The sequence below is a fragment of the Cotesia typhae genome, unplaced genomic scaffold (genome assembly GCF_013202065.1).
Source record: "Cotesia typhae breed Kobodo isofemale line unplaced genomic scaffold, CoteBio_Ctyphae contig_48, whole genome shotgun sequence".
Classification (NCBI taxonomy): Eukaryota; Metazoa; Arthropoda; class Insecta; order Hymenoptera; family Braconidae; genus Cotesia; species Cotesia typhae.
This window is the reverse complement of record NW_027423756.1, coordinates 5,225,849-5,248,520: the sequence shown is the minus strand read 5'-3', so window position 1 is coordinate 5,248,520 and position 22,672 is coordinate 5,225,849. Positions and strand designations below refer to the sequence as shown.

General features: G+C 29.2%; 3 protein-coding genes across 5 annotated transcripts; 1 reads left to right on the top strand and 2 right to left on the bottom strand.

The window, feature by feature from the left end:
• The first annotated feature begins 329 nt into the window (after positions 1-329).
• Positions 330-4,230, top strand: Swi2 (Protein singed wings 2). Of its 3 annotated transcripts, none has more exons than XM_074245726.1 (8): positions 330-403; positions 1,553-1,749; positions 1,879-2,041; positions 2,124-2,447; positions 2,630-2,836; positions 2,905-3,063; positions 3,140-3,250; positions 3,315-4,230. In XM_074245726.1, the coding sequence occupies exons 2-8, from the start codon at positions 1,553-1,555 to the stop codon at positions 3,612-3,614; spliced, it is 1,461 nt and encodes a 486-aa protein (XP_074101827.1). In that variant the 5' UTR covers positions 330-403; the 3' UTR covers positions 3,615-4,230. The 3 variants fall into 3 exon arrangements, with proteins under 3 accessions (XP_074101827.1, XP_074101828.1, XP_074101829.1); XM_074245727.1 differs by lacking the exon at positions 330-403 and adding an exon at positions 1,263-1,456; XM_074245728.1 differs by lacking the exon at positions 330-403 and having other exon boundaries at positions 1,609-1,749; positions 1,844-2,041.
• Positions 3,489-6,026, bottom strand: LOC141529240 (uncharacterized). Its single transcript, XM_074245729.1, has 6 exons — positions 5,339-6,026; positions 5,177-5,260; positions 4,764-5,096; positions 4,232-4,687; positions 4,094-4,155; positions 3,489-3,600 (listed from the first exon to the last, which is right to left on the bottom strand). Exons 1-5 carry the CDS (start codon positions 5,574-5,576, stop codon positions 4,094-4,096), a joined length of 1,173 nt encoding a protein of 390 aa, XP_074101830.1. The 5' UTR covers positions 5,577-6,026; the 3' UTR covers positions 3,489-3,600.
• On the bottom strand, positions 5,474-21,087 carry LOC141529237 (uncharacterized). Its single transcript, XM_074245725.1, has 9 exons — positions 20,953-21,087; positions 18,610-19,196; positions 16,939-17,075; positions 15,377-15,577; positions 14,177-14,520; positions 13,246-13,816; positions 11,160-12,853; positions 10,630-11,045; positions 5,474-5,590 (listed from the first exon to the last, which is right to left on the bottom strand). The coding sequence occupies exons 2-9, from the start codon at positions 18,965-18,967 to the stop codon at positions 5,580-5,582; spliced, it is 3,732 nt and encodes a 1,243-aa protein (XP_074101826.1). The 5' UTR covers positions 18,968-19,196; positions 20,953-21,087; the 3' UTR covers positions 5,474-5,579.
• Between the last annotated feature and the right edge of the window lie 1,585 nt (positions 21,088-22,672).

The window sequence follows — 22,672 nt, the reverse complement described above, 5'->3', positions numbered from 1 at the left end:
CCACTCACCTTCTCTGTAATATTTTTTATTTTATTATTTTTATATTTATTTCTACATCCATATATGCTCCTATGTCACTTACCTTTTTTTTACATACATATATTTAATACTTATTTTGTTTTTTACATATAAGATTGTTGGTCCGATCCGCACGCGATGGAATAATTACGAGGATCCAGTTGCCCGAGTAAATTGGACTACTTATTTTTATTTATTTTCTTTTTCTTAAACTTTCATTAGTCACGGGGTCTAAAATCCTAACGTGATTTTAACTTTTCATTTCTACTCCAAATATTTTCATAATATATTAATTAGTCTTTCATTTTCAGGTTACTTCAACAAGTGTTTGGTCTTACTTGCACTTATCTTCAAATTAAAATTAATTTAGCAGAATGGTATTAAGGTTAGCTGTCACTTGACCATTTTTTAATTTTATTTAATAAAAAAAAGTGTTCTGAAAAATTATTTTTAAAAAATTACATTTTTAATTTACAAAAATTTTTAAATATCAATTTTTTTCACATTGTTTTTATGCAGCAATTTATTTATTCGAAAAATTATTAAATATCGGCTAAATTAATTTTAATTTGAGCAGATACTTAATGAAAATTAACTTTGCTGATAGTTGATAATTTTAAGAATTTTTGTAACAAATAAATTATGGCAAAAAAAAATTCATAAAAAAAAATTGACATTTAGAAATTTTAAAAAACTACAAATGCAATTTTTTTAAAAATAATTTTTTGAAAGAAATTTATTTGTTAAAAAAAAATAAAAAAATTGTCAAGTGACAGCTAACTTTAATATCATATTTTTTTTTCCTGTAATTGATTTATTAAAAAAATTTTTAAAATTAACAGATGGCTGCTAACTTTAGTATTATTAATTTTTAATAATACTGAAGTTGACAGACATTAAAAATTTTTTTTAGAATTTTTTAGCAATTAAATTATAAAAAAAAAATTAATAAAAAAGATTCACATGTGAAAATTAATAAAAATTACAAGTGAAAATTTTTAGAAGCATTTTTTTATTGTAATTAATTTATTAAAAAAATTTTTTAAATTGACAGCTGACCGCTAACTTCAGTATTATTGATTAAGATGTTAAATGGGAAGATCAAACAATATTAAATCATTTTATTTTTCATTTAATATGTATAATTGCACTCTAAAATAATATAAAATGGGTATCAAATATTATAGAGAAAAATTTTTTCAAGGTGCGAAAATTTTTTTCTCAGCTAAAGTAAATGGCGCTGTTTCCCTAAAGTATCAAAAAATCTTGATCAAAAATAAAAATTTATTGTATTAAGTATTTATGATAATTTGAATTAAGAAAAAATTACCTCCATCAAGAATAGAATTTCAAAAAAAAATTTTTACTTCGGTCAAAACAACTTCGGTCTTCCTTCAGGCACCCGAAAGTTTTCTTGAGCCAAGAGTTTTGTTCTCCAGTAAAGAAATTTTTCTTTCTGTGTAGAAGTTGTATACCTACAATATAAACTATGAAATTTTAATCTAAATGCTGACTCATTTTATTTTATTTCCAGATGCTTTATTTTTTGGTACTTTTGTCGGCAATAAACTCCGTGACAATGAGCGGAGATAAAAATCCATGCACAACAATCACCGAGCAGTACAAAGAAGCCTCCAATTACGATTGTATTTTAGCAAATAATACTCGAACATTATCCTGCTGGGACAATAATCGAAATGATAATAATTATGGAAATGAACTAGGGATAAAGTAAATATACACCCACAACTGTTCATCATTATTACCATCATTAGCATCATCATAGTCGACATATCCAATAATCTAATTATTATTAATTGATCAGTGCCAGCGCGTTTTAATTATCAATTATTTCGGCAGCCCAAATGACGTCTGGTTATTAACAATTTGTAACACATCGGAATTATTATTCGACGCTAATAAAATGTTAACTAAATTCCACAATACTATTGAGCTGATTGTAATCAATGGTAATTTGACGAAAATTACTAGTGCGTTTCCGCCAGCAGCTATTCAACTTAAAGTAATATGTTATTGTTATTGTTATTAACTAGTTATTAGAGGATAAGTTTATTTTTAAAAATCTAATGATTTTAAATTTATAGAGGATACATATCACTGGGACGAAGCTCCGTTATCTGCCAGACGGCTGCTTTAAAAATTTACCGGCGCTACGGACTCTAGACTTGAGGAATAATTCATTGACAGTGATTAATCCGAGAGTACTGTCTTCGTTGTCGTTGACACCAACACTCGATTATTCTGTTTATTTAGCCGGAAATCCTTGGAAATGCGACGAAAATATGTTTTGGATAATAAATTATGTTAATTATTCTTCTCTGATAAAAAGAGTCGTTGATAGAGATAAATTGCAGTGTACTGAGCCTTATGCAAGTCGCTCTCTTATCGCCGTGATTAACATTTTAACGGTAAATAAGTTTTATTAATAAATAAATATTTATCGTTTATATCTCTTAAATTTTGTTGTCTGTTTTGCAAACAAAAAAAAAATGAAACTTTGATTCTTTGTGATGAAACTGATAAAAAAAATTAAGTGACTGTAAAACAATTGAAAAAAATTACATTTTTACGTTTTATTAATTCAAGGTAGACTCTAAAACAAGAGTGTCAACAAACTCCTTGCGAGTGTAAACTTGTCTACGTAATTGGAGGACATTTGAACCGACGGGAGCAAATTTTTCAACAGAGATCACAGCTCATGGCATTTATTACCGTTAATTGCAGCTATCTAGGTCTTTCTGAGATGCCTAAATTTATCCCTGAAAATACAACGAAACTGTATCTTAACGGAAACAAAGTATTCAATTATTCAAGCCTTTTATAAATAAAACGAATTTATTTATGATTTTTTTTTTTTTTTTTTAGATCAGTGATTTAAGTCCGCTTATAGAGAATCCCGTTTATAGACAGGTTCTCGATCTTTATTTGGATGATAATTTAATTGAATCAATTGCTCAATTAGACGGATCCTATTGGCTGGAACACTTTCGATTATTCAGTTTAAGAGAAAATAAACTTACAGATGTAAATAATTTATTTTATCAATTCTATTTTTTAAAAATTATTCACGATAATTATTATTATTTGAAAATAATTTTAGTTACCTACTTACGCTCTGGAAAATGCTCTGCATAACAGTGTGACTGCAGTGAGTGTTTTTTTAGGACAAAATCCTTGGACGTGCGACTGCTTCTTCACTCCTGGCTTTCAGGTAAATGAAAAAGTAAACCAATCAATTAATCAGTTAAATATTAAAATAAATAAACTATTTCTAGGATCTGTTAATTAAATATACAAATATATTTAAAGACATAAATGACATTAGATGTAACTCGACGTCAACTTTATCTAACAGCGAACATTACAAAATTTTAAATAAACCTATAAAGGATTTAACTAGAACGGAAATATGTATAATATATGATGAAGAAGCTTGGTTGTCATTCTATCCGCTTGATGTTCTAAATGTTATTTTGGCACTTATCATAGTTCTGATAATTGTTAAACTTGCTTACGACTACTGGGCTTTTAAGAAGACAGGAAGACTTCCCTGGATTGTTACTAAAATTCCATAAATTTTGTTTTGTTTTCTTTTTTTTTTTTTTATTTTATTTTATTATTTATTCTTCTTAAGTTTTGTTCGGACGATGTTAAGAATTTAAAACTTGTCACAAACACGTTATGAAAACTTAACTTTACTTTCATTTATAGATGAGCTAAGTTCATTTACCCGGTGTAAACTAGTCTTTATTGGTTTACTAAACGCCAAAAGGTTAAAAGCGTCCTTTTATATATTATCTAGGTGCTCATTAATTTGTGCAATCAAATTTACTTCCAATGGTCTCAGGCTTAATTATAAACGCCAACCAATCGCAAATTAGTACGAAAATAGAGATAAAAGAGCTTCCTGAGCCTTTTTCTAGTCTTTACTATTCAGTTAACTTTAAAGTAGTCTTTAATGAGGACGCTATTATAGTAACAAGTTGAAAATTCAGCGCATTGTCCGAAAAATCTCACTATTATAAAGTTTTAATATTTTATTAAAAGGACATACTTATTGCAAAGTATCTTTCCTCGGAGATTTACGTGGAATACGTGATTGCTTTTTGGGAGATACTGAAATAGCAAAAAAATCGATATTGTAGAAGAAATGTTTGAGTGAGTAAGCTAATAAAATATTTATGATAAATACTTTTAGCCAGATTTTGACTGATGGGAATCGAAGAGACTCGCAAAACCCGAGGTCGGATGGATGGATTATTTAGTAGCGAATTTTGTTGTTCATTTATTGGAGTAGTCAGCCTACTAGTTTCACGTGACGGGTGGATACTTTCTGTTTCAGTTTGGGGTGAAGTAGGAGACTCCCTAATGGCCGTAATCAATCTATCATCCACTGGCGTTGATATTCTTCCCTCGACCTGTGTGAATACCAAGTCCTTGGTCGTAATTGTGGGACTCAATGTTCCGGTATTGTCTTCCTTCGATGACGTGCTCGATTCAGCACTCCTAATTGTTACTTCGTGCCTCGTAATCGTAGCTGGAATGCTTTTATCAGCAGCTATAGAGTTTACTGAATCATTCTTAACAAACGTATGAGTTTTTTCAATTCGAAACATCCCAGACTTTGCAGTAACTCTCTTTTGATCTCCTGAATGGGTATTTCAAACTTTAAATTGAATAGCTTAAAAAAAGGTACTCTAGCTGATTAAAGAATTTTAATATACCAACTGCGTTTATTGAAGCTTTCGTGTTGGCTCTTGAATATCTTAGATCGTATGAACCGCAAGTGTAAAAGAGGGAGTCAAATGAAGAGTACAGTGTTTCTTTTTTTTTGTCATAGTCTTCTTGATTACCACCCTCATCATTATCATCTTCATCATCTTCATCATCATCATTATCAGTATCATCAGTATCTTCTATTGACTGAGTTGATAGAGCTTCCGGCAAACAATCGATGTTACTAGAGACACAGGCATTCTTTATCGATTTCCGACAATCAGGCGCTTTGAAAATATTCCCCCGATCGACACCCTCAATAGTCGTTTGAGTTTCAATCGCTAAAAAAAAAAAAAAAAAAAAAAAAACCTCACACAGAAAAGTTAAATTAGCATAAAAGAATAAAATGTTAAAATATTACTTGAAACACTGGCGTCCCGTGTGAATAATTTACAATCACTTAGCTTTTTACATTTTTTCCTGAGAATATTTTCATTTGGACCATCTGTGAAATGATTTATAAAATAATTAAAAAAAAAAAGGGTAGTTTAAATTATTATACGGATTCTAAAAATTTATTTACCTATTTGAAATGAAGAAACAGTATTCCGAAACTGCGAAAGCGTAATTTGGGAATGATTGATAACCTCATTTAATTCGCATAAAACATGAGCAGTGTTGGGAAACCTTTTAGACAAAATACCCCAAGCCCTGGCCGCAATTTCATCCGCGTCATCATTGTACTTGGGCAACCTCGTCAGCTGCGGCACTTTCGAGGGCGATATTTCAGAATCACTGTTATTAACTTCATTATTGGACATATCCTATGTATCCTCTGAGTACACACACATTATGAACCGTATGCATAAAACAAAAGCACATCTAATAATGATAAGTTCATTTCACCACCTAACTTAAGCATAAAAAATTAATACTAAGGCGATTTTCAGACGGTCCTCCCTCCTACTAATATTTAATTAATAAACCAAACGGGTTATAAAATATCGTAATTGCAATATTATAACTTTAATAGTATTTAAAAAAAAAAAATAAAGTAATAATTAAAATTTTACTGTTTCATAAATTTAAAAAATGCTAAATTATAAATTTTATTGATCAGCAGTTGAATCAAATTCAACAAATAAATTATGAGGTGAGAACGGCGATTCAAAATGGCGGATTGTAAATTTATTCATTTCTTCTTTCAATTGTTGGAATCAAAAGCGATTAAGATACTTAAAAAATAATAAAAAAAAAAATTAGAAAATTCAAAATTGCACGCCTTATAATCTCATTTTCCACAATAAAATTAATTAAAATAAAATATTATTAACAAAATAATAAAAAACAAAAAGCTCTGCTATAATTCAGTGGTGCCATAATTCTAAGGCAAGAAAAAAAATACAATAATAATTAAATGACAGTTAATTGAACGGTCATATTAATTGAAAAAGTCCTTAGTGTGTTATTTTAGATAATGAAAAAAAAAATTTACGGATTCATAAACATAGACACACGAACGTCCAGGAAAAATTATTTTAAATGTTATTATTTATAAAATAATTGTGATTGAAATATATTTTATATGCCCGAAAAATTACTTGACTTGATATAAGTCGGCTGCCCAATTTTAAAACATATTAACTGCAAAATTTTTTTACCTGATTTTTTTCAGTATTGCTGCATTTTTGATAACTTTTAGACCTTAATTTCGAGTTATTTTTCTTAAAAATATTTATATTCAAGTATTTTTTATTCATAAATTGAATTTTTTATCAATTTGGCGCGCAAACTTTTTTTTAATAAGAAAAATTTTTAAAAATCTTCAAATTTTGACACATGACGATATCTCTGGAACTATAAGGCCTAGAGACTTTGGCAGGAAATTTGGTAGGAATATTATTTTTGCCGTGTAAAGATCAGCTAAGAACGGATTTTAAGAAATTCCTCTCCCAAAGGGGTTTGCGGGGGCGTTAACAATGAAAAATTATAATTTTCAAGCTATTGCTTCGATAGACTTCGAATTCTCATTCCAAATTTTTTTCTTCGTGTCAATTATTATTCTTTTTTGGAAAAAAAGCCACGCGAACGTTACATTGATTGCACATTAAAAGTAATAATGAATTGTGCAAGTCAAAACAATACTCCAATTAAATTTCAAGTTTAAATCTAAAAACACAATTCTATAAAATTCCCAGCAAAGCGGACGGGTAATAGCTAATATATCCTGCACAGAAAAAAAAAGTTACTTGAATCAAGTAAATAATTTTGAAGAATTTCATCTTCCTGGTTTGAGTTAAAAAATTCTTAAACTTGGTTTAAGTACACTTTATTTGATTTAAGAATTTTTTGTCATGATTCAAGAAAATAAGCTTTTTCAAAATTATTTTCTGGGTTCAAGAATTTTACTCTTGATTCGTTAATTTTTTTTTTTCAGTGTATAAGTGCGATATAAGTAAAAAAAAAATTGAATTTAAATTTCGAGAAACCTGCTTTTTTTTGACATGTCGAGAGTAGAGCACTACCTTAAGAACGCTTCGCTTATGAGGCGTGCAAAAAAAAAAAGGGTACCGTCAGAAAATGTCTTCAAGAAGAATAATAATATATTTTTTAACGCTTTAATATTTTATTAAAACTATAAACACGGATATTACAGTACATCACATAAGTATTGTGTTGTTATATCAATATTTATATTTATTATTATTAATAATAATTAAAAATGATCGTTGAATCAAGGCCACACGCTGACTCAAATATTCACTGTTGATTTATTTATTTACTTGTTATATCTTACTCTTTATTATCAATTATCATTATCATTAAAACCTATGTTTAAATTTAATTATTAACTTATATTAGTTAAAAACGCCCTGAAATAATCGCGCGCGCAATTCATCTACAAAATACAAACTCATTTAATAGTGCTATACGTACATGCATGTGTAGTTACATATAAGTATATATAAATATTTGCCTATCACGGTGCAGTTATTTATTATTCGTTCTTATCATTATCATGATATTGTTTATTTACTTAATAATTTAATATTTTAAACCCCAAGGGTCATTTATCATTTTAATAGTTGTCATAATAATAATAACAATTATCATTATTTATTATAACTACCATTAATAAAATACTATACTTCACACAACTACAATTGTATAAAAATTAACAGCCGTAAAAAATAAACAGCCGTAGATAATGTCACAGTAAATAAATAAATAATTATCATCAAATAATCGATATTATGTTAACAATTTAGTATATATAATCTATACAATAGCAAATATATATAATTAATAATAAAAGTCTAGATTATCAATAATTATTACTTTATAGTAAAAAATATAGTTCATAGATTAGAGTGTAGTAAAATAAATTGGAGAGCAGTAACACGTATATATTTATTTATATATATGTGCCTCCATTGGTAGGTAGTTCGTTATTGGAACGACTAATATTTAAATGGAATGCATCGATTTTAAAAAGTTAAAATGATAAATAACTCGGAATGTTTCCTCTGCAATCTGGTGAAAAAAAAAAAAAAAAGAAAAAAAAATTGCTCGAAATCGAATTTATATCAAGCCGATTTAAATTTTTGTTGCAGTGCAATTGTCACGTACATTCATCATATCTTCTAACAGTAGCGGCGCGGCAACTACTGGTTACTGTAATTGTAGTAATGGAAATGGTAATAGTAAATACCATTAACGCGATGCAATAAATCAACGTTCTCTTCTCTTCTCTGCTCTTCTCTTTAGTATATGTATACATATCTATACAACTCTACACATTCAGATTGTTGACACGCGCTTAATTCTATCACAGCATGCGCGGATCTTGTGTTCACATTTCAATTATATATATATATATATATATATATATATATATATATATATATATATATATATATATATATATATATATATATATATATATATATATATATATATATATATATAATTGAAATGTGAACACAAGATATATATATATATATATATATATATATATATATATATATATACATACATGTATATATAAATGATCCAGCGTGTGTATTGAGTGTGTAGTGTTTTGGTGTGCATTTACGTATTTGCGTTTAACTCCCTGCGAAATAAATCAAAAGTCGATTGCTACTACGACGGCGCATCATTTAAAGTTGCGCGCGCACCGAATTACTTGGAATTCCCAAATTTATACACAATAATAAAAGTATATTCTTCTTCTATCCGTCCATTCAGTTACTTCAACTTTCATTCTTGTAAAGTAATAAATTAATGGCTTTATTGCGCTAAAATATTGTATCATGACATTAAAGTTAGCTGTTACTTGATAATTTTTTAATTTTCTTTAACAAAAAAATTTGTTCTAAAAAATTATTTTAAAAAAATTGCATTTTTAATTTATTAAAATCTCTACAAGTCCATTTTTTTTAATAATTTTTTTTTTGCTACAATTAATTAAAAAAAAAAAAATTAAAACAATTGTGAAGTGACAGCTAAATTTAATGTCATTATTGTATCGTTTCTACGAAAAACAATGTAAAATGAAATTGGACCTCGAAAAAATGACAACGTATCTTACAAGTGTACCGTAAAAAAATTGAATATCAAAAAATTGTAAATTTTGTTTGATGAAGTTAACTTTGTTTGGTCCTGGGGTAGTACTCAAATAATGAATATTTGAATTTTATTAACTTGTCGCACGCGCGCAGTCTTGATTGCTTTTATTAGTTATTCGATTCACATTATAATTCTAACTTTTTACTCTTCATAAATTGCTATCTTAATTAACCCTCCGTTGGTTATATATTAAATAATTATCAGTAATAATAATAATTTACAGTTGAGCGTGATACCATTTTTTTAAACATTATAAATTCTTATACACACTTAGACTATAGTTCACTCACAACCAAATATAGCATCTAATCTTAGATTTTCTATTATATAATAAAACCATAATAATAATAATATTCTTATTTATTTTATTATTCCCATTTCTTCTTATTAATATCAGCTTGTATAGAATTTATATTTAACCTCCATCAATTTTTTGGTTGACTGCTTATTACTTCTTTCCTATAATCCTTTGATATAATGACAATCTATTTTCGTTAGAACATTAATCGCACACGCGAATATTTAATAAATCAAGTTAGTATGGTATATAATATATTATTTTGCAGCCATCAAGCCCGTGTAAGGCTCGTGACGACAATCTGTAAAATATTATTTTGGCACATATTTCTTCTTTTTTTTTTTTTTATTATTATTATTTATCCCCGTCATACGTATATATAAGAATGTATATATGTATAATGTACAAAAGCTTAATAAATTGGTATGTACTTAGGAAACTAAATGCGTATGGTGTCGCAATTAGTTGCGTCGATATATTCCACTCGATAGCCGGCTTATGTATTGCAAATATTATTTATTCAATTATCTCATTAAGAAAAAATAACTATTATCCAATAAATTTTCTTCTATCCCACCTTTTATGTATAATATATATATTTATATATACATATATATTATATTTATAATAATAGTCATATAAGCTATTGCCTATTAAATTTTCAAGTTGAAACAAATTATCCAATTATCATTGCTTTGTGTTTAGAATTATCATCGAATATTATAATCAGTTATTTTATATCAATAATAATAATAGTAATAATAATAATAATAATAATAATAATAATAATAATAATAATAATAATAATAATAATAACAAAAACAATAATTGATTTAATTGTTGATGTTACCATTATTAATACTATTGTCGCAATAATAATAATAATATTAATTATACGGTTGTTTCGACATTGGCTATGGCGTATTGTCAACAGATGCTATCTTTACCGTAATTATCACTGGTGTATAAATCTTGCGGATGACTAGTGATATTGTATTGGCCACCAGTACCGCCACCACCGCTCTGCAATTGACTGCTACTCGTTAACCCGTTATTTTGATGGTGATGCATGTGATTAACGTGAATGTTGTTGACATTCAGTGAGTTCAAACTATTTTTCTTCTTTTTCTTCTTCTTCTTCTTTATTCGTATTTTGTGCCGATATAAGCAGTACTTGAGGCAACCCGTCGCCAAAAGGAGAACCAAGAATACTCCAAGAATACCCGCTCCCACCGCAACGTAGAGTAAAGTTACCCCAAAGCGATATGAACAGTTAATTTCTTCTTCGTCGAAACCCGATGGACAGTGTTTTATTCCGTCGCACCACAGAACAGAACTTATACAGGCTTTTATCTCTGGACATCTGTAATCAATCAATAAAAAAAAAAAAAAAAAAAAAAAAGGCAATTATTAATTTGTATAAAAGTTTTAAATACTTAAAATATAAAATCAAGTGGATAAATGTCGGTTTAATTACCTGTATGGACAATCTTCAATCGGAGGGACCATTGAAAAAATATTACCGGCACTATTATCACCATCAATATTGAAATAATGTGTATCCGTTGCAGCGCGAGCACTCTTTGAGATAGCAATCCACATGACAGAATAAGTGCCGGGCTCTTTTTGGATAAATTCAACTACAAAACTCCTCGCATGTTGTTGTGTAATAGGCGAGCTGGGAATAAATGAAGACATTCCGTCAGCGTTAATTGTCGCGGACGTATGATTCCATCCGCCACTAAAAAATTCCACCGTTTTAGAATTATCATTATCATTATTACCATCACTATTATTATTAAAATTATTTTTTTTATTTTTATTATAATTATTATTATTTTTACTATTATGACTATTATTGCCATCGTTATTACTCCTCGTTTCAGGACAAATTACACTTTTATCTTTAGTGTTGATTGCCGAGTATACAATTATTCTATTGAGCGTATTACAATCAGCAATATTATCGGCATTTATAGTGAAACCCGTAGTACGTAAATAGATAAAATTAATCCGTGGATCCTCTGGCTCAATTAGCCATGGCTCGTTTATACACTGCTGAGTGGCAATAGCCGTAGTTGTTAGATCATCAGTGTTTTTAAGTATTTCTTCAACAGCGGCAACGTCACTGCCAGTAGTCTTTCCGAAATCACTTCGGTCGTAATGTCTTGCAGACAATAGCGGACTCTTGAGTGATATTTCACCGCTAGTACCACGAAGTTTGCGGTCCTCTAATCGCGACGGACATCGACGTCGGGATTGCTGTTGCTGTCTTTTCTGTAGCTTCTGCTCTTCATTGTCGCTGTTATTGTTGTCGTCCTCGTTACCATGATTTCTGGTATCATCACTATCCTCATTGTTCTCAACTGGTACATTGTTTGAGACAAAACGATACTCTCCTTCGAAAAAAAAATCGTTGTAATCTTGAGTAACATTCATACGTGTTATTGTAAACTTGAGTTCAACAATATTGGACGTCAGCGATGTAAGTGAGACACGGTAGTTGTTGTTGTTGTTGTTGTTGGTACTATCATTGTCAGCGTTGCCAGTGATATTTGAACAGAAACAATCACGTACAAGCTTAACACCGGGCCAAGGATATTCCGAAACAACAAGCTCAGCGAGTCCAGTTAATTTAATGTCTGATGTCCGGCGATCGCATGTCCATCTATTCACCAGAGGATCCACATACGACATGCATACTTTATCGCCAAAGGAAGCTCTTGAAATAGATATCTCAACTTTCTGATCTTGCTCCGCCTCAAATCGATAAACGCAGCTCAGATTCTGTGCTCCTCCACGTCCGTATAAAAATACGTTCTTTGGGGACGAAAATTTACCGGATGTTCCGGCTGACTTTTTAACCACCGATTCATCATGCCAGCTGGATCCTCCCAACGAAGAGGAGGAGAATGAGAAGCTTGAGGATGAAGTGAAAACCAAATGGCAAGACATTGAATTGTGGACGAATTCATAACGTAACACGAAGCTTATTGGATAAAGAGCACTGCCCTGACGGAGAATATGCTCGAGAGTTAAGTCTCGCCCGGTAGAAACATAACTCTCGGCAAGACTACAAGGACGTGTATGACGACTACTGTTCCTTAAGAGACTGTGGTCACATAATACTGGTATCTCATCCTTGCAAAATTGTCCCATCAAACGGATTTTCTACAACACACATATCCATTCGCTGTTGTTATGTAATATTAACTTTTATTAAAAAATAATATTGGCACATGCTGAGAATTTTATGATAATGATTATCATCTAGTTGCCGTGAATTTAAAAATATCCGTATAATGTAAAACAGTAAATATTGTACATAATATTCGATTCAGCGAACACCTGACCATTTTTTTAAATTATTAAATGTTTAGTCATTCTTTTATTTTATTTAATAAATTAATAAATGCTAACACAAAATAAAAGTCACTGAAGATTTATAAATTCACAGCTAAAGTATTGAAATGAATTAAATAAAGTTTGAAAAGAAAAATCTTTAAAAATTGAATAATAACCATTAAAATTCTCAGCGTGCATAGATATATTGTAATACATACTTTTTTAGGGGAAGCTGGATGCTTATCCTGTTGTGTTTGATCTCCGTCCCATATAATGAGCTTAGCATGACACTCATCGTTGTTATTATTATTTGAATCGTCGTCATTATTGAGTGAATCGATGCTTGCGGCGGGCGGAGGATCGGTGCTTGCAGAATAGTATTTTATGAAAGATATCCATACTATTTCATTGGGCTTACCGTGAAAATGATAGCGACAGGTTGTATTGGGCGGTAGAGAATGTTTTGGATTCTCAAGTGTGCCCGACGGATTCTCGTAACTCGTTATATAAAAATCACAATTGGAGTTTTCTTTAACAAAGCTCCGTGATTTATCGTCGACAAATAGAACGTGAACCTCAAGCTCAAAACCTGGTAGAAAGGATAAGGGAACTGGATGAAAGGGATTGTCATAGGGTGATGTATGAAATTCAAGAAGCATTGTATTGCGACTGCTGACAATATCTGGTACTGTGTCACCACCACAAAGACGAACTAGTACTCTGTCTGTCGTTGAGCCGCCGTCATAAACAGTAAGATAATCCTGGACAACATTACACTGATCCCAAACTCTGCAAATAGATAAATTACTTATATGATATGTATACAATATACAATATACAATACAATACATCTATCCGCAAACAGGACATATTATTATATTACGTTACATAAGTTTATTTGGCTGACAAGCATCATCCAGTACAGTAAGATTACCACTGGCTAGTCTAGACTCTCTAGCAAACTGTATTAAGTTTACAGCGACAGGTATACGTTTATGTCAGTATCAACGGACAAAATAAAATCAAATGCCCGTAAACGAGGTAAAAAGGTAAAAAGGTAAAAGGCAAACGGTAAAAGGATCTCTTACTTTAGCTTGAGCTTTAGAGCGGATAGGATGAGTATTACCATTCCCATATATTTGTATTTACCTCAATATACGCTGGCTTCTGTCGTACTTAACGACTTGGTCTTTTATGTGAATTTTATGGCTATTTCTCTGATTCACCGCCAGAAGAGCTCGATGTCCCGGCGGTGCTCGCTTGTGCTCGATTCTATAGTAACAAGTTACGTTTCTAGGATAAACACCTGGGTAATTTGGCGATTGTAGCCGACACGCACGTGTGTCACATCGTGTCAAAACTCGGTCGCAGTAAGTTCCATTTACTAAATCCCCTCGCCACGTAGACAGTGTGTTATTTCCATATCGCAGGTGCGCTTCACTTCTTTTAAGAAATTTATACGACAGCTTAAAGTCGAAATTGTATCCTATTCCCTAAAGACAATTAAAATAATTTATTATATTATTATATATTTTATATTTTATCTCGAGATTTTATTTTATAAAATGATTTTTTGCTCCCTCGAGTCGGATTATTTTTTCAAATGTTTATCTTTAATGTTAATTTTCTCACGGATCTCAACCGGGGATTTTAAATATTTACTTTACCAACTTGTCGAATATATTAAATACTTCATTATTACTTTATTTAGACTAAAAGTAAAGAAAGTACATCAATAAAGCATTAACAAGATAACTAAGTCGTAATATTAACGGAAATGTTCTAATTGGTGAGATAAAAGGATTTCATTAATTCAGAATTATTATTATTATTATTATTATTATTATTATTATTATTATTATTATTATTATTATTATTATTATTATTATTATTATTATTATTATTATTATTATTATTATTATTATTATTATTATTATTATTATTATTATTATTATTATTATTATTATTATTATTATTATTATTATTATTATTATTATTATTATTATTATTATTATTATTATTATTATTATTATTATTATTATTATTCTAAATCCACAGATAAGTTTTCCTTTTAGAGAAAAGAGTTATCATGTACAGAGCAGCTATCTATAATCAGAAACATATTTACATGACTACGCGACGCGCATACAGTAGTGTAACAGCAGCAATAGTCAGACGCGCAACTTTAGACATGAGTTGAATTGAATCGATTTTCTTTATTGGTGTTTTTACCGCCTACTCACACAACCCCGGAGAGTTCAGTTAAGAGCTGATGTATGTCTGTGTAAGTATGGCCTGGAATAAATGTACTTATATGTATTATTTTTTGCGCGCATACTCTTCGCGTACCTGTTCAGATAATCGGGCGAGATATAGCGTTAGATTGATGGAAGCTGTTTCGCTATAATAAACGGTGTAACCCCATGCACTTCCACACCATTGTCCGCCTGTTGCTGGTCTTCCTTCTTCCCGAATCATCATGAAACCATCGGGGCATCCTTGATTTGTGAATGATAGGAAACGTCCGACGGTAAATGTATCAAATGTTAGCTAAAATATATGTTTTTTCATTTTATAAAAATTATTACTTATTCAAAGTTGAAAGATTTTTTTTATAATGTTCAAATTAACTGACGTCTGACTGTTTTCAGTATTTTTAACGAGTAAATTCATTTGGTAATACGAAGAAAATCTTTTACAAAATTAAACTCACAGTTTTTATGATTTTTTGCAGGTGAATTTTTTTTATAATTATTTCTTCTTAATTTAAATACATTTTAAAAACTGTCAGGTGTATTTTAATTTTAGTGTCATTTTTTTTTTCTTTTATAATAATGAATTTAACAGACAGCGGACAAACTGAAAAATTTTCTTAACAAATATATTATCACAAAGAAAGTTTTTAAATAAATTACACTTGTAGAAAAATTTTAAAACTATGAATATAATTTTTTTAAAAATATTTTTTAATTTAGAAAATTTAGAAAAAAAACTGTTTATTATTATGATATTGAAATTAAGAAACATCTGATCATTTTTAGAATTTTTTTAACAAATAAATTAGAGCAAAAAAATTTATTTAAAAAATTCTATCTTCAAAAGCTATAAAAAATTATAAAAGTAATTTTTCAAAAAAAAATTTCAAGTATCTACTAATTTTAGTGTCATAAATATTTAAAAAAAAATGAAAATTTTTTATAACATTTTCTTCATCACAATTCATTTATTAAAAAAATTTAACAAATTATCAGATATCTGTCAGTTTCTTCATAATTAATTATTGAATTTTCGTTGTCACGTATTTATATGTTTACCAAAAAACTTGGAACGAGTAGAGATAACCCATAACATATTAATTATCCAGCTGTCAAATTGATCTGGATTTATAACAAAAGTAATATCGCAATAATTTATTCTTCCCTTGTAGATATTGAAAACTTTTAAATAAAAATTATTGCAATATTTATCCCCTTTCAATACATTTAAATTAAACGACAGAATTATTGCATTTTGCATAGTGATTGTGTTTAAATTTATCAAGTGAGTAAAATCTTGATACAAAAAATTAAGTGTGGCTATATTAACTTTAAAAACCTTAATGTAACCAATGATATCTGTCAAGTTTATACAATGAAACTTTTCATTATTGATATGAAAAAAAAAATCCATATTTATTTCAAGATAAAACAATTTTATATATGAAATAATTCTTGTATTCATTATAAAAAGTATTAAATTTCTTATTAAAATCTAAAAAAAGGTATGTAATAATCGTAACAATAGTATTCTATTGTACTCTTCTTTTCTATTATAAAATATATTTAATTTTCTTTCCTTTCTGAACGGTTACTATGATTGTGATTGCTATAGCGCTTTTTTTTTTACAGTAACATTATGAGTTGTATTATTACCTGAACTAGGTCACCAAAATCGCCACCGGCAGCCGTAAAATTGATGTGACAAATGAAAGGTAATCGATCCTCTCGAGGACGTCGAACTTCCACTTCATAAGTCCGTCCCACATCGCCGTAAAGAGTTCTATTGCAAGCTGTTAAATTACATTGAGTTTATTTCCAGCAAATCATACAGTCAATTTGGTGTTTATTATTATTCCCATCTGATATTACTCCTATTTACATTTAACGTTTGTATACGTATATATTTTAACCGAAGCTGATGGAAATCTCTGATGGTTAAGGTAAGTATAAATACCCAGTTAAATAATAGTAATAGTACACAAAAAGAAAGAAAGTCTGGAGTCAAGCGTAAATTTTCTTAAATCAAGAAAGTCTTAAGGACGTTTCGAGAAAAAACGGTTTTCTTAAAACTTTTTTGAAATTTTGAGTACTTATACTCATAAGTATCCTTTATACGCAAAAATTCTTTTAAATAGTCCTTGCGGTACTAAATTTTGCAATATTAGCATTTAAAATTTGTATATTTTACATGCAAACCCTATGCTGACCGACGTTCAAGCGAACGTTTCATCAAATATTAATCGTACTTTTCTTAGGATTGTTTTAAAAAACTGAAAATCATTAATCTATAGATATATAGGAGACTTTCTATAGATATAGTCACTCATCACGATATCTCTGGACCTATAAGACCTAGAGACTTGAAATTTGGCAGGAATATTCCTTTCGCCGAGTAGAGATCAGCTAAGAACGGATTTTACGAAATTCCACCAACAAGGGGGGTTGCGGGGGCGTTAACAATGAAAAATTCCCGTCTTTAAACTATAGCTCCTATTGACTTCAAATTTGGTAGGAATCTTCTGTAAGAGATGTAGAAATAATCTATCAATGAATTTAACGATATCTCACTCCACAGAGGGTTGCGGGGGTAGGTATTAACAATGAAAATTTTTAATTTCCAAACTATAGCTCTTATAGACTCCAAATTTAATAGGAGTCATCTACATGTGATACAAAAATGATCTAAGAACGGATTTTAAACCGAATTACCTCCAATAAAGATCGCGGGGGTGGGTGTTAACAATAAAAAATCTTAATTTTTAAAGTATAGCTTCAAAAAACTGCAAATTTGATAAGGATCTTTTATTTGTCATGTAGAGATCATCTCAATACGGATTTCAATAAATTCTACTTCCAATTCGATGGAATGTGGAACCTGTGCAAGTCAAAATAATAGTCCAATTGAATTTCAAGTCTAGATCTGAAACTAAAATTCTATAAAGTGCCCAGCGGAGCGGGCGGGTAACAGCTAGTTAAGATATAACAAGTATTTTTTATCAAAAATAACATAAACGAGCGGTATTCATTTTTTTATAAAAAATCTTTGAAGTTAGTGACTTTTGAAATTTTACGTGAGTGGAAGTAAGTGAGCGATAGTCTGTAAAGAGAGACAGTACTAGTGCGTGAGAAAGAAACCAATGCCCATAACCTATTGGTATCTTTTTCTTGTCTATAAACGTCCTCAAGAAAGATTGAAAATTTCTTGAATGAAATAAAAATTTTTTTAAGCCAAGAAAATTTCTTCTTGCTCCAAAATAACTATAACTGGTACAAAAAAATTATTTTTTCCTGTGTAATAGTAATAGTAATAATAATGATAATTACGGGTACAGTATTTAGGCTCGTCAGATTTATCAGAGCAGTCGTCCTCGCCGTCGCAAAACTTGTCCTGAGCGATGCAGTGCCGATTATCACATCTAAATTCAGACAAACGGCATCCCGCGGCGGTGAGATCAGTTTTCTGGGATGAGCTACTGCTGGTGGTGGTTACGGCAATGTGATAACTGGCAACACCAGGTGTTGTATGGAAAATCAAAGCAAATCCAAGGTAACTAATAAACCACGGTGGTCGCCACCACCACCACATACCGCCAATCTTGCTCCCGATTGCTGCGGCTACTGGGTAATGACCAATCGAAGCTGCGAGTACACCCACGATCAGCAAACGCCGAATAACCAACATGCCCCTTCACCCTGGAACATATTTTTTATTATTAATTCTCTCGATATTTCATCCACTTACAGATTTTTTAATTTAATATTCATTAAATATAATTATAATGACATACCGACAAATTTTAACTGCCACACCAACTTATTAATTATAATTGATTATTGGAAAATTAATTTTATAATATAAAAATACTGATTTTAATATCGGGATTGTATTTATTGAAAAGCTTCATTTTATGCTGAAATAAGATTTTCATTAAAAATTTAATTACTCCGGTTTTGTTTTAACGTTGTTTAATTATTCATTTAAAGTTATTTTATTATATAACTGATTTTAATTAATAATGATAGTTATAATAATCATATTTAATATTGTCGAATATAAAATTATTATTAAATATTAATTAGTGTAATTCATTTTAAATATCAAATTGAATAAATTTAACTGGTAAAAATTTAATAATAATGATAACAGTAATTTTGAATTAAATTGATAGAAATATTTAGTAATTATTTACAAGTGGGGTCAACCCCTTTTCGGGCCATAACTAGTTGAAAAATTAACATTTAAAAATTTTTTTTTATTCTGATTTTTTTTTTACGGCGCATTTATGATAAAAAATGTAAAAAAAAAGACTTTGATAGAATTTTTAACTTCAAAAGTTGAAAAAAATTTTGGCTCTTATGTTTTTGGATGAAATTTCTATTTTATCTTGTTTTTATGTTTTTTAATTTTTTTTTTTTTTTAAGTACATAAAAAATAAACAATTTAATAAAAAAAAAGTTAAAAATCAAAATTTTCTCCAAAATTTATAAATTTTTTTGAAAATTTGTTAAAATTGTAATAATCCACTTTTTTTTTAAATTGTTAATTTTTTTATGTATTTAAAAAAAAAAAAAGATTTCGGTAGCATTTTTGCGTTTAAAAGTTGGAAAAAATTTTGACACTCACGTTTTTGGATGAAATTTCTATTTTATCTTGTTTTTGTTTTTGATATTTTTTTTTTTAAGTAGATAAAAAACGAACAGTTTAATAAAAAAAAAGTTAAAAATCACAATTTTATAAAAAATTTATTTATTTTTTTTTTGAAAATTTGTTAAAATTGTAATTATCCACTTTTTTTTTTAAATTGTTCATTTTTTTTATTAAAAAAAAAAATCAATAAAATCAAATAGAAATTTCATTTAAAAAAATGAAAATTAAAATGGTTGACCTCACTTGTAAATACCCTCTACCCTTCCAATTTCCATCTCCCTTCCCCTAAAAGAGTTCAGATGTATTTTTTAAAAACACAATTTTTTTACATCTAAATTAATAATCTATAATAACGTAATATTATTAATTACCAAATACCGTCAACTTAATAAGTTATTTATTTATTTTGTAAATGCTGAGATTTACCTTGAGTAGCATGGCATTAATTATAATACTAAAGTTAGCGGTCAGCTGTCAATTTTAAAAATTTGTCTAACAAATTAATTACAAAAAAAAATGCTTCTAAAAATTTTCACTTGTAATTTTTATTAATTTTCACATGTGAAATTTTTTAATAAATTTTTTTTTTATTAATTTAATTGCTATAAAATTCCAAAAAAAATTTTAATGTCTGTCAACTTCAATGTTATCATTAATTAATTAAAATATTTATCGAGTTTTTTTAAGTAATTTTTAAGCTTGTTTAACTATGCATCTTTATTTGAGGAGCTGATTTTCAAAAGGCTATCTTTTCATATTTTAAAAAAGCAGTTTTTTGAACTTTTAAATATTAATTACTTCGAGAATTATAAAGATTTCTAAATTAAAATCGAATTGTAGTTTTATAACCGATAGTACTTTATAGCAAAATTAAAGAAGTTCGATTAAAATATTTAGAATTGAAGATATCCAGTTTTTTGTCTCGATTAATCAAAAATGAAAAGATGTACTTTTGAAAATCAGCTCCTCATTTGTTACTAATAAAAATTATCTTTAAAAAAAAAAAAAAAAAACCTCACTTGTAAATATTTATATTACAAAAATAGTAAATAATTTTTGACGTCAGTGGCACTTTTTGGGCTCATTCATATATTTAACCGCCCACATGCCGCAGCGTACACGCGTCGTTGACCGCGAAGTGAGATCCCTTCCGCAGAGCTATAATATAATTTATATTCAATACGAATTTCTCTCCATAGATGACAAATTTCTATATCAATTGTGACTCTCAATGGGGATTGTGTATCTCGGTTATTGTATAGTTGCATAAATTATCCAACTATTGAAAGAAATCAAGGAGAGTACAATGTAGAATATAGAATATAGAATCTATATAATAGAGACATATCTTTATATAGATATATGGAGATTATTCATACATAAATAGAGAAAGAGAAAGAGGAAGGATGGTAAAAAAATCAAGGGTTTTCACGCATAATGTAGCTTGTTCTTTCCGCTGATTTGATTTAAAAAGCAGGGGTTGCGCAAGCGCGCGACCCTTTTTTTTACCTCCAATGCATCAGAGATTTGGTTCAGTACACTCTAACTCACTGGGTTTATACATACATGTCCCGTTTACATGGTGTATCGGGTGTATGTGTTGGGTCTCTGTGTGGTATTTGCATACATGACATAAGGATAATTGAAAACAAAATTTAATTGGGTTGTCCATCAACGCTGAAAGTTAATTAATTACTATATAAATTCTGTTAATTATTTACTAGCAGCTATCTGGCATTAAATTATTGTTTTCATGCAGCTGAAATAATTTATATAGTAGCTAGCAGGAATGATAGGGACCCAGTACTGTTAGTACTGCTAGTACTGCTGCATGCTACTCTCTATGTACTCTACATACTTTACTTGTATGTAACACAAATATATCTATCTACATGCATACAAATGGTCAGACGTTGAATATACACGGCGTGTATATGAATGTAACTGCGAGGTCATCAAGATCAAGAACGCGGTTAAGCAGATACGCAACCCTATCTATCAGTCTTGGTAGCGCGCGAGCGCATTTATGCTCTTTTATCATTTTCAGCCTTTTTTAATTTTTTACATTCTCACCCTCAGCAGTCCCGTAGATTCAACCCCCGACTTACTCTACTACGCTATTCATCAACCACTATATGTATTGTACTAGTAGAGAAATGTGTACCGAGCTAAAGCAGACAATTAAAAGACACATGTGTCTATCACGCTACAATTTTTACAACTATTCTATTATATTTTTATATTTTTAAATTTTTATACTCACATGTCCAATAGCCAGCCAGATAAATTCTTTATGTATTCTTTATGACACTCAATACTTTATATTATTATCTTGAGCGTTTGCAAAATACAACAGACATTTATCGAAAAATATGTCAATTTAAATATTTTAAAAGGTAAAGTATTACTGTTTTATAATATAATTTATTCAGTCAGTTTTATTTTTAAAACAACCTCACACAAAATTTAAATTTCCAGATAATGTGAATAAAAAATTGCAGTAAAAAAAAAGAAAAATAAATATATGTATATATATTTATCAGACTCGCGACTTTTTAAAATAAACGTCAGCGTGATGCTGGAAATGATGATTGACACGCACAGCTTCTAACAGGAGCATTAACAACTCGTGATAGCAGTTCAATATCCCGCACAGAAATGCTGAGTTGACTGGTACGATGTTACTCGAGCCGGCTGAATCGACTAACGGGGACCTTCTGTCGACGTCCGCGGCGGCAG